This window comes from Spea bombifrons, chromosome 6 (genome assembly GCF_027358695.1).
Source record: "Spea bombifrons isolate aSpeBom1 chromosome 6, aSpeBom1.2.pri, whole genome shotgun sequence".
Classification (NCBI taxonomy): Eukaryota; Metazoa; Chordata; class Amphibia; order Anura; family Pelobatidae; genus Spea; species Spea bombifrons.
This window is the reverse complement of record NC_071092.1, coordinates 43,686,837-43,699,406: the sequence shown is the minus strand read 5'-3', so window position 1 is coordinate 43,699,406 and position 12,570 is coordinate 43,686,837. Positions and strand designations below refer to the sequence as shown.

Sequence of the window (12,570 nt, the reverse complement as noted above, 5' to 3'; positions counted from 1 at the left end):
GGAGGAAGAGGAAACTGACCCAGAGACCCGGGGCTTCACCAGGAGACTCTGGGCCAAACCACTGCTGCTATACCCCCAATGGTGCAAAACAACCATGCCTAAGGGGGCTCAGGGTTTGGTCACAACTTCTCCCCTGTTGCTGCTTGAGGGTCCTAAAGCTTTCTGTTTTGTCTGTATTATTTAATGTATTTTTTTATTTTTTCTCAGTACTGCGCATAATAAAAGTATGGTATTTTTACATTATGTTCCGCAGATGGTTTCTTCCTAATTGAGCGTTATTTGTTCCCATTTATGTAATTGGAATTTAGATAATTGAGATATGACCAGATTTGTCTTACCCTCCCGCTCCCCACTCCTAACAAAGAGCGCAGAAAAATATGCATTTTTTTTTTTCATCCCGATTTGCGATTGAACAATTATTTAGCAATAACAAAAAAAAAACGAGGACCTAATAGCACAAAGATAATTGAGACCGCACAGAACATGTTGTTCTTTTTCAGGCTAGGGCTGTTCACCGCGCATCGGCAAATTTTATTCAGACCCTTTAACCCGTTAGTTGCCGGGGGGGGGGAATCCATTTCACCGATGCTGTATTTATTCTGTCAACTAGATCCGTTACCTAATAGTAAATTGATACATTGTAACCGCCCGATTGGCTGCTTAGCCTTCGTTCATGACGGGCAGAGATAAGAAATGCATCCTATTGATGCAAAAGGCAGGGATTGGGATGTGGTTTGTTGCTCGGCAACAGTATACGAGGGTCTATCGCACTCTTCAAATTCCACGTGTGATTCCTTTCAATATAAAACACAGAGTAGAAGAGTTATCGGTCACTTCTGCGGATTCCGTCCACGGGAAAGAACTTCCAACACAAGACTTCCCAGCTTCGTCAGGAACTATCAAGAAATACGGGCAGAATCCTTACGATGAAATTTAGCAAAAAATCTGGCACTGGAAATCATTGCTCATGATATTTCTGTAGATTTTGTGATTTTTGGTTCATTTAAAAAACATAGTTTTTGAACCAGAACCCATCTGATTTGAACACCTTTATAACCGTGGATATTTGCTTTTTAGTTTACACTTTTTTTCAACAAACTGACACAGATTAATAATTAGATTTTTGTGGGGTTTCCCCCCCCCCCGGAATTGGGGTGATATTTTCCGGGAATCTTTTATTCTAGTCTCCTCATTCCCCGTGAATATATGTATTGTAAGAAGCGCGGCGTAAATCGTTGGCGCTATATAAGTAATTATAATAATCTTTTCCGTTGAATGCCCGTCGATGGCTCTCGAAGAAGGAATGTTGGATGAGATGTCGAACTTGTCCTGGGACGCCATGAACATTAGCGTGCTGGGGAACGTGTCCATAAACAGGACAGACACGGGTTCCCCGCCTTTCCTGACGGACGCCTGGCTGGTACCCCTCTTTTTTGCCCTGATCATGCTCGTGGGGTTAATTGGAAATTCCCTTGTGATATACGTCATCTCTAAACATCGGCAAATGAGGACTGCCACCAACTTTTACATAGGTAAGCAGATTTTTGATCTTGTACTTGACCACAGATAGTGAGTGGGTATCAAGGAGCTCTTCTTACAGAACTCAAGAATGCAAGACAAACAAACAAGGGGGCTTTTAAAGTAACCTTACCACTATGTAAAATAATATAAAAAAGCATAATTCACATTTTCACATCTTAATTTATGTTTACTATTAGAATAGTTGTTGGTCTTTTTATTTTCCTTTGAAAATTAAAAAAAAATCATTATCGAAATGTAAGGAAATGTATATTTTATATACGATAATGGGTTAAATTATGTCTACATCCAGCCAGAGTAAAATAAACCCATTTGCTTGCTTCTTCTTCGATTGGAATGCCTTATGTAAGATACGCCAGTCCCATGTGTTTAGTAAATCAATTATACATTACGGAAAACAAGCATAACCTGTGATAAGTAAAAAAAAAAAAAACAGTTAATTAAAAGAGCAATCCACAAATGAATTCATTTTACCCAATCTTAGGAGATTTCTAAATGAGGTGACCTTAAGACTCTTTAAATATTAAGCCTTTAATTACTTGTTGACTTGCCGATCATGGCAACCAAATGGTTCTATTTACTGTCCTTATAAAAACCATTGCTTATTAGAATAAATATATTTTTTATCAAATCACCTGTTTTCAAGCAGGAATTGTTTAGCTATGATACAGCAATGAGAAAAGCACCTATTGGGATACTAAGATAACATTAAGTCAGAGTAGTATATGACGGAGTCGGCTCTGGGCTGCGGGACCCCGAGAATCAGCCCCTTTACCTGGAGACCCTGAGACTGGGGTTGGGAACCTGAGACTCAGGGGCAAAACCTGACGATTGGACCTTTAAATTTGCAGTATCCATTTTGGTTCTTTTACTCACATGACTGCGTATAAAATGAATTACTGTGTATAAAAGTGTTGTCCTCGCCAACGCCGAAGACCTGATTATCAGCGCTGTAGCTCGCTACTTACTATCACTGAAGGTAATTACTTTCTTAGTTCTGTAGCGAGGCTCTAAATTGCATATTCTTTCCTCTCTGGCACATGCTGAATTAATAAAGAAGAGGGAAAAATAGGTTCCGTGCGAAGGAGTAACGTGCCCCAGGAAGCCATTGATGAGGATTATAAGTGTTACAGCCGAGTTTGGAGGATTTTGTGCAAAGAAAGAAAAAGAGAATTTTAAAATAGGAAAGTTATTTCAACTAAAAAAGCAAATAATCTCTTGGAGTCTTGGAGGGCACCCAGAACAGAGCTCTGTAGGTGACCTGTATCTCTCCGTAGCCCGACAGAGGATTGCGGGGATCGCAGTCTATCATCGGCTTGAGAGTCGCAGGTGGCATCCAAACGATCTTACTGTACATGTGAAACCCCAAAGTCCCGGATCTGAAATCTAATCAGCATGAGGTTTTCCAGTTTTATCTATTAAGATACATTATGGTGTCAACTTTGCTGATAGCATTTGGTGAGGGTAACGAGGAAGAAGCATATACGTGTATACGGCTGGCCAACAGGTATCCACCTGCTGTGGAACTGCAACTCCCATGACACTCACCAAGTAAACTGCAACAGCTTCAGAGCTACCCAATTGCCTCCTGATATTTACACATTTCATCCTTGGGATACAATTTATCCTACGAAAGAAAGGATGACATCTGTTTATAGAAACGTTGGGTGCTGATGCATTAGAAAGATATTTTGGGAGGATAACACGCAAATTCAGATTACTGATTTGGCTCCCTAGGTGACTGCCTACTGCCCAGGGGCCCTAGGAATTCATGGTCCTGTGCTGTTCAGCCATGGACGGGATGGAGAGGTCTGACCATGTGTGACTTGCGTTGTCCTCCAGCACCTGTTAAGCTCAGGAGATCAGAGAGTACGGTTTAAACATTAGACGACATTGATTGCAGTGAGGGCTGTAAAGCTCTGGAATGAACTGCCTATGGAAATAGTGACTGAAGCCACAGGACAGCAGCAGCAATACCCATCATTTGTCCTCGTCCTGCTGTATTACTACTATAGTAGTTACCAATATCCTTACAGACATCTAAAGGGTATATATAAAATATATGTTATATTTTGGAACATCGGGGAAGCAGAGATCTCAGATCTCTGTAAAGAAAAGCTTTACCTACTGCGGGACCTTACACCGCGGACACTTAACATACGTCTGCCAGTATTTTTGCCAGTAAATAGACAAACACAATATTTGATGTATAAATAATTAAGCCTGCAGCTGAGATAGCTAAGCAAAGGGATGCTCATCCCTCCTGGCAACTAAAGGGTTAATCAATCGCTCTATTGAAGTTTTTACACGCCGTGGATGGCTAGACGTGTCCATCTGAGACACGCTATCGTTGTATGGATTCCATGCGGATCGCGGATTCTAGGATATTATTCACGGTTCGCTAAGAGCCAATCTGCAAGGATCTAATTATTGTTTAATTAGCGGATTCTGTAATTGCACGCAGGGCGCCCATCAGGTACAAATGGCTCAGCGCTGGCCATGTGAATAACAACAGGCGTTCAATCCAATGCCCCGTCCTGTATTATAATTCGGGATTACTTAGTGGTATCATGACATGCACTTTAGTTAACATGCGCAGCGTGCAACGTTAGCATGAAACAGTATTCTACTGCATTACCCGCTGAGAACGGAGATTCTATTCATATACAGCCAGGGCAGAATCACCCCAATGTCCACAGCATCACGCATAATGCATGGATTTAAATGGCCCTTATGGGGTTGTGGTTAAAATGAATGAAATATGAAACAGTGACACATTTATTAATATTCATTAGGTGGCCGAAACCCCATCTCCTTCACCAAAATTCCAAAAAGTTGGTAACATTGGTTTCATTCAAGACACATAAGAAATATAATAGTGCTATTTACCTGTATATCAGGTATAGGTTGCGCTGTATTCTAGCAGAGAATGTATAACCGGTTACCTGCCAGCCCGGCTGTTAGAAGGGAACATGGATATAGCCATCATGGTCCATGAGACGATGCTGCCTTCAGCCTCAGGTAATAGTAACGTGTATTGGGCCAACATAGAAAAATATGTAACGTTGTGTAAGCTTTTAGAATCAGAAACATATTTTTCTATAGTGCTCCAATAAATGGTTAAAAAAGACCTAAAAAAATACACCCAGCTGTTAAACAATGACTCCCATCACTCTAAGGGAGAGGGTGATGGTATTCATAGTCTAAATACATGTGGAAGATGGCACCTTCCAAACCCTGGAAAAGCATATTCAAAGATGAGTATATGATGGTTGTATAATACGTAATATTGGTTATATTTCCATCTGCTGGGAACACTTGTAATTCACTTCTATGTCCACTAGGAGGCAGTAAATATCTTTCCCTTGAAAAGTACAAATAGCCCCATTAACAGCGGTGCAAAGAATCAACAGGCTGCTGTTTGCCTTTGACTACAAACATCCATCAACTACAACAAATACAAAGTAACAAACCTTTATATTAATAAATATTAATGTCTGATCTGTTGGCCGATGCGTGGACGGTTTGGAACGTGTAAGCATATTTTTCAGCACTGAACAAAATTCAATATTCTTTACACTGTAGAGGTTCCAATGTTTTTCCAGCCTGTTCAGTGCGCCGCTTCCATAATGAAACATTTAATATGTATCGATTTTTTTCCCCTGTGGATTTCTGTAATAACCAACATGAACTAATTCTGGAAATATACTTCTATTGTCTTGACTGGTAGAGATGTCAAAATGATGCAGGATTTGTGCTTGGAATATATATATATATATAAAATGTGTTTTTTATCTTTGTCTTACTAGGCAGAAACTTTCAAGTTTTCCTAGAATATTTTTTGGGGATGAACGCAAGCCTACAGCTTGACCAGTTATACTAAAGCAGACTTTGCCAACATTGGTGGGCCCTGTATAATGCATAGTTAATGTGGAGGGATTCCTTGAAAGTCATCTCACGCATTATGCGAGAGAAACTTACATACCTGGAAACTTCCCAGCGAAGGCTACCCAAAGCTCTGGCTCTTCTGGGGTGGGGTTTCATGAAGGGGCAGGACTAACTATGCATAGGGGCAGCCCCCAAATAGCCTTTAGTGGGAGTGATGTAGGTGGGGAGTCAAGAAGAAATTGACCTGAGACCCAGGGAAAGGAGCCTCCGGATCAGAGATCCCAGGTACACTTACCTTGTTTTATAACATGCGGTGATGTCAGGGACATGACATATTCATCTTTCCTGCTAATTCACAGTTTAGTAAATAATGGCTTCTCCTGTGTTAGTCTAATCCCTTTGCATATTTACTTATTATACTGCCTCATATCCTTGGAGCAAATATGCTGCCGGTGGCGGCGTACAGTGTGTCAAACAGGATCTTAAACTAAAGTCTTTAGAGATTAGCACATTATAGATGAGCAGATACCGTGTCGTTTTTTTGCGGACAAAGGTTTAAGCAGGCAAAACATGAGCTTTGGTTCTAGACTAGGCATGGCTGAAACCTAATCCAGGCGGAGATCCCATGCTTTCAATCAAATGTTCAACTAATCTTCTTTGAAATGTAAATAGCGAGCGCACCTTTATATCCAGTCTACGGAGGAAAGGCAACCAGGAAAATACACGGCTGAATCTTTGTATTTACATGACCTGCCAACAGTGGGATTTATTCACTAAACAGTCAAGGAAATCTTCATCTCCTTGCACCACGTGCATTTCTCCAACAATATGGGCCAAGCTAGTGCTACATAAAGCATGGACAATGTGCTGAGGAACATTGCGCCCCAGGAACCTGTGTGTTTCTTCTTGATGACGGTTGCTCATCAGACATGCCGGACGTTTTTACTTTTATTAAGTAGTCGATTTTATTTTTTGTAGTTTTTGAAATACCAGTATCTTGAAAATCATGTTATTTAAGACCCTGGTATTTATACCACCCAGCCTTCCAAATTCCGCCAGTGGAACACTTGCACAAAGGACCGGGTGAGAGACGTATCTAGGCGTAGTGGCTGCACCTAGAATTTTTCTCTGACTTTGTGACCTGTTGATCTATATATATTATTGTGACTTTTAGGGCTGTAGAACCCTGCGATACCCTCATACCCAGCAAACATTCTAAGCTCCTAGAAAACAGGGGCATCAGGCAAGAAAAGAGGGACAATTCTTCTACTGGGAGACATTTGGCCATGAATTTAAGGAACCTCTCCTCCAGACTGTATCTATAACCATTTAGATTATATGACAGATGGTGCAGAGTCGTCCTCTCTTGGTAAGAGTAAACTTGCTCTTATTGTAACAGCGCCCGTGGTGTCATTTTACTAGCAGCATGACCCTATCCTTCTGTGACCTTTGACGCTCACAGTAATTTGTGTCTGCAGTCGGTTTATTTAGTTATACTATCTGCTCCGGTGTGCTCGTTATGTGATTGCCATAATCGATAAACCTACCTTATGCAAAATACTTTGAGCCATAGCTGAGAACTCTCTGGGTTGTGCCCTGAGGCTCCGGGTAAAGCAGCTCTTCTCTGGGTCTCCGGGTCACCCCTAATAAACTCCCGGCCAAAAATGTAAACATTATACATGTCCTGGAAAATACGATTTTAATGATTTTAATCCTTATTTTAATTATTACAAAAGGTTCCCTTTAAGCAACAAAGTATCTGTCCAAAGGGTAGGTGGCACCTGATATTGTGGTGGTCACACATGCCCCACTGGTACCAATGTCTTCCACGTGTTTATTGCGAAGACGCTGCCTGTCCTTGCGTGTATCAGGTCAGTGGACACCGTGTTTGCGAGAAGACATGTTATTCCACATGTTTAAATGAGACGGTTAATGTAAATGCGTACGAAGCTTACAGTTCTCTCTATCCACAGCTAACCTGGCATCCACAGATATCATGTTCTTGGTGTGCTGTGTGCCGTTTACCGCCACGCTGTATCCGCTGCCGAGCTGGGTGTTCGGAGACTTCATGTGCAAGTTTGTGGCCTATTCCCAGCAGGTACAGTCAACATCTGGCGTAAAATAAAACATGATAGCCCTGCTTTAACTCAGGTGTCTCTTGCCCTTTTCACAACACAAAAGTACAGGGATTTCTAAGCCACTGGGTTTAATCAGAATAACTCCTGATCAAACACGCCAAAGAGCCTTGTGTTTTCACTCGGCGGAATGACATCTGTGCCCTTTTCATCCTAATTGAACACACCGTCCCTGACTCTGCTTTCTGTCAGCTCTGAGATGCTGCGAACGCGTATACAAAGGTCTCCTGGCGAAGGAAACCACAAGCATGTTTCTAGAATATAACCCCAAAATAAGTATAAATCTGTAAAATTTTACTGTTTTTGGATTTTTAGGGGCTAAAAAATAAAATATTTTTTTTTACATTACGTCAAATATTGTTGCCAACGTTCTATCAAAGAAGCGTGAAGCTGTGTCTCCCATTAGATGACCTGCATACAAATCAAGCTTTTTACCCCAATTTAGTGTTCATAAAGCTAATGTACAATGTAAGATGATAATGTTAAAAAAAATAAGCATTTTCAATATGAAGATAGTTTTATTCCAGTATTTTATTCACAAAACAAAGCAATTACTTGGAATAAAAGGCTTTGGCTCGTTGCCAACCCGTTGATCGCCTGCTGCTTTGGGAATGGATTTGGGTTTCACTTCTCCGTAGGTGCTGCTTTTACCAGAACAAACCCAACAATACGTCTTACATTAGGAGAACCATCTGAAGTCCTGGAACATATCGAGCGGACGTGTTTTTTAAGCAAAATGACTCTTTGTTCGGATAAACGAAGATTGTACAAAAAAACGGATGACTGTAAATAACAAAAGGAAATATGACTTGGGAGAAAATCGTCGGGACTCAGCTGTCGGTTCCAGACATCCCAAGCCGGAAGAGTTGGTTCTCCACGTCGGGTGTACCTGTTTAAACAAGCCCCCAGTGCATTTACCGCCAAGTACTGGTTTCGGTTATGGGACCAGTGGTGCCCAGTCTGTGGCACAGAAACATATTGCTCCAAATAATTTTGTGATACCTTTTAATGGACCAGTGTTCATAAAGCCAACCCTTACAAAAAAATTACTGCAGTTTTTCTGAAGTAATACTGCAGTTGTTTGGACATGAAAAAACTGCAATACTGCACATTTACTGCACTTTTGTTTATATTGCAAACCTACAGTTGTAATTCAATGTACTGCAACTTTATTGCATTTTTACTTCCGTACAAAAATAACTGCAGTACAGTGAAGTACAAACGCAGTAAAACTTCAGTAAAAGTGCAGTATTGCAGTTTTTTCAGGTCTAAAAAACTGCAGTATTACTTCAGAAAAACTGCAGTAATTTTTTCGTAAGGGAAATTTCAAATATTACTTTTATTACTTTTATTACTTGTTGCCAGGCTAAAAGGCGGCACAAATGTTCCATTTTTATTTTCCATAAAAAAAAAACACAATGCGGAACAAAAGGGGAGGTGATGTTCAATTTTGTATTAAAAAAATATATATTTTTTTAAATAAAAATGAAAGCTATGACTTTTCCTTGAGTAGGCCGTGTACATGTTTCGTTGTATGTGTATAAAATACTATTTTTCTTATGCACGTAGGTAACCGTACAAGCCACCTGTATTACCCTGACAGCCATGAGCGCTGACAGATGTTACGCCACGTTATACCCACTGAGGTCGCTGAGGCATCGCACCCCGAGGGTAGCCATGATTGTCAGCATCTGTATTTGGATAGGTATGAAACCTTACTGTCTCCATAAAGCTCAATCACATGGAAAAATATCTGTCCAATTATCGCTATGCAAAAAAAATAAAAAAAATAATAGAAAACCATGGATTAGGACCATACCTAAACATCTAAAAATGTTAAAAAATATTTAATTTATTTAGAATTTAAATATTTTAAATATTTTAATTTATTTTTGATTGAATTCTCTTTTTTGTGTGTTTTTTTTGTTTGTTTTCTTTTCACCAATGGGGGGGTAATCGTATATATTAGGGTTTGTAGACAATGGTGGGTCTCAGGAACATTTGAGGTGATCATCAGTAGGACTGAAGGTGTTCGGCGTTATAGGAAAAATGTGTATACAGAATAGAAAGGGGGAGAAGTTAGGAGCAGCGGAACTGGAGGGGTTTTTAAGTAGAATTTTATCTACTTGTTGTATTTTCTTTTTTAAGCTTAATGTAGTATAGACTTCAAATGTGCTCCATGGGGTTCACAAATATTTTGGATATGGTCCACAGATTTTTTTCAGAATTACCAAAATTGCTGTTTTTTATTTAAAGTGGGGTCCCCAATCTAAAGTATGTGGGTTTTCTGTTTTTTTTTTTTGTGTTTTTTTTTTATTTTATTGGCATCCTTCTTTGTCACTTTTCTGCCCCATTTGTAAATATGTATCTCTAAGGCATAACTCACAATGCCTTTGTTCTATTTGCTGGGCTTTCGTGACATTTCTAGCCGTGTACTGAAATACCGAACAATGAAGCTTCATGCATAAATTATCAAAATGTGAACCGATTTTCAATCGTCCTTTGTCATTGTCAACAGGGTCTCTTCTCCTGTCTACGCCGATCATACCGTACCAAAAGATCCAAAAAGGTTACTGGTACGGACCCCGGACCTATTGCATAGAGCAGTTCCCATCAGACGCCCTGAAGAAGGCTTGCATCCTATACCAATTTCTAGCCGTGTATCTGCTGCCTCTGCTTACAATTTGCGTATGTTATTCGTTAATGTTGAAACGTGTAGGGCAGCCAGTGGTAGAACCCATGGACAATAACTATCAGGTACAAACGCCTCTTACATTTGAAAGTGTTTTTTCATAAACCCATAACAATTTATCATTTCTTAGCAAAATTTAATGTTTTTTTTTTCCTTATTAGGAATTATTATTATTTTTAATAATTGGTAATTGGAGAGAACGCATTAAATAAAAGGACTCTGAATGAAGAAATCTAAATTCAAAAACAAAATGTATATATATAATATAGCCAAATGTTTGCACTTTTTCTAAAGGCTTTCAGCTTTAACCCCTTAATGACAAAGCCCGTACATGTACGGGCTCAAAATGCAGTGTTTTCAATGGGTTTAGGGACCGGCCATTGTCCTTAAGGGGTTAATATACGGTAATAGACAGGGTGGTACATCAATGATATTCGGTAACTAAACCTTTGATATCAGAAGATCTTTTTTTTTTATAGAAAATCTGTATTTAAAGAACAAATAACGTTTTGCAGAGTTTTCTGTATTAAAAACAAGATGCCGGCTGCCTCTTTAAGAAAATTCAATGAATTCTCAAGGCAAAATGATTTTACTTGGTGCAATCAAGTTATATCATGTATCGGGGCTTGTACGCTTTAAAGAGATACTCCGTTGATACTCCATTGACCATATGTACTTTAATGTATATGATACCTGAGTGTTTCCCAGAACCCTGTCTATGTATTATGTAGCATTTGCTCCATTACCTGGAGATGAGTTTGCCAAACCAAGTAAGGCTTTTTTAAGGTAAATAATGCCAATTTCAGCACGTTAGTGGAGCTGTATGGGGCATTAGACTGTCCTTTTCATTTTAGATGGTCATACTGTTGAGCCATATAATGGAAAACCAGCATTCAAAGAAAATGTTGTGTTTTTCGTTGTGTTCTTAGTATTCTCCATTCTATAATTATATCCCTTTTCTCTTTTCATGTTTCAGGTCCAGCTGTTGTCCGAGCGTACCATCGCTATGAGGAGCAAAATCTCCAAGATGGTAATAGTGATCGTCCTTCTGTTCACCATATGCTGGGGTCCCATTCAGCTCTTCAGCCTCTTTCAGGGCTTCTACCCCGGATTTCAAGCCAACTACGCAACCTACAAAATCAAAACCTGGGCCAATTGTATGTCGTATGCCAACTCCTCCATTAACCCTATAGTTTATGGATTCATGGGCGCCAGCTTCAGGAAATCTTTCAAGAAAGCCTTCCCTTTCATGTTCCGGAGTAAAGTTAGGGATGGAAGCATAACATCTGGGACAGTGAATAACGAGATGAAATTTGTAGCCATGGAGTCAACAAACAACGAGTTAAAGTGAATTTGGAGTCAACAGCCCCGTTTCAGGGTTTTTTTGTATACCAGAAAGTAATCAGATGGACAGTAGAAGACAATGGGCTTGTAAAATATGGATTCGGGATTCTGTGGTTTATATTTTGTAAATAAAAAAAAGTCCAAATGCTTGTATTATATTTTCAAAAATAACACAAAGCTCATAATATATTTTTTTCACAAGGTTCCTTTCTCCAGACAAACATTCAGTTGCCATGTAAAAGTCTTGTAATGAGATATCCTACGTTTCTCCATTAAATTCACTTCTTTCCATAATATGACGTTTTTTTTTGTTTTGTTTTTTTATCATTTTGGCTTTTACTGGAAACCTATTTCTCATTTCCCCATGTCTTCGTTTTTTTTTTTTAAACTAATGAGACTTCTTTGCTCCTACTTCTTGTAAATATTTTGTTTCTTAATCAGATTTCCAGCATATTTAAACAATTAAATGTTGCTTCTAAACGGTTTCTTTGCTTCTGTTGCCTGATTTACAAGGTGTCGGAGGTCTTGGTGGCCAAAACCATTGTTTTATGGAAATTGCCTGGGAGAAAGGATAGAGATGAACCATTTCAATAAGCAAACGTCTATTGTGTTTTTTCTGTAAGACTAAATTCTGGCCACCAGAACCACTGGAGACCTTTCCATAAATGATCAATTGCAACTAGATTGGTGAACAAAATCAACTGTTGAGTAGTAACAAGAATATATGACTATTTCTACAAAAGAAACTTAAATAATGTAAACAGAACCCAGATAAGGAAAAAAATCCACGCCCCATGAGAAAATATGCAAGATTTAAAGTGTTGGATGTCCTCATCACAATCCTTTCATCTTTCAGAAGAAAGTCATCCTTCGAGCTTTATTGATTAAACCCAGGAGAAAGATGGAGGGTTGAGAAGGGTGAACATCTGGGCCAACCCTGGTGAGCTTCTCCTGCAAGAGGGCCTTAAATGG

General features: G+C 39.4%; 1 protein-coding gene across 1 annotated transcript; it reads left to right on the top strand.

The window, feature by feature from the left end:
* The first annotated feature begins 1,285 nt into the window (after positions 1-1,285).
* On the top strand, positions 1,286-12,083 carry LOC128500390 (G-protein coupled receptor 54-like). The gene is made up of 5 exons (XM_053469523.1): positions 1,286-1,532; positions 7,401-7,525; positions 9,132-9,267; positions 10,081-10,319; positions 11,231-12,083. Exons 1-5 carry the CDS (start codon positions 1,286-1,288, stop codon positions 11,603-11,605), a joined length of 1,122 nt encoding a protein of 373 aa, XP_053325498.1. The 3' UTR covers positions 11,606-12,083.
* The last annotated feature ends 487 nt before the right edge of the window (positions 12,084-12,570 follow it).

What these genes read in the sequence shown, in the direction of transcription:
- LOC128500390 (XM_053469523.1), top strand. Translation starts at nt 1,286, where the DNA reads ATGGCTCTCGAAGAAGGAATGTTGGATGAGATGTCGAACTTGTCCTGG. An exon ending in TGCCACCAACTTTTACATAG is followed by an intron (nt 1,533 to 7,400) that starts GTAAGCAGATTT and finishes CTCTATCCACAG; the next exon opens with CTAACCTGGCATCCACAGAT. An exon ending in CAGCATCTGTATTTGGATAG is followed by an intron (nt 9,268 to 10,080) that starts GTATGAAACCTT and finishes CATTGTCAACAG; the next exon opens with GGTCTCTTCTCCTGTCTACG.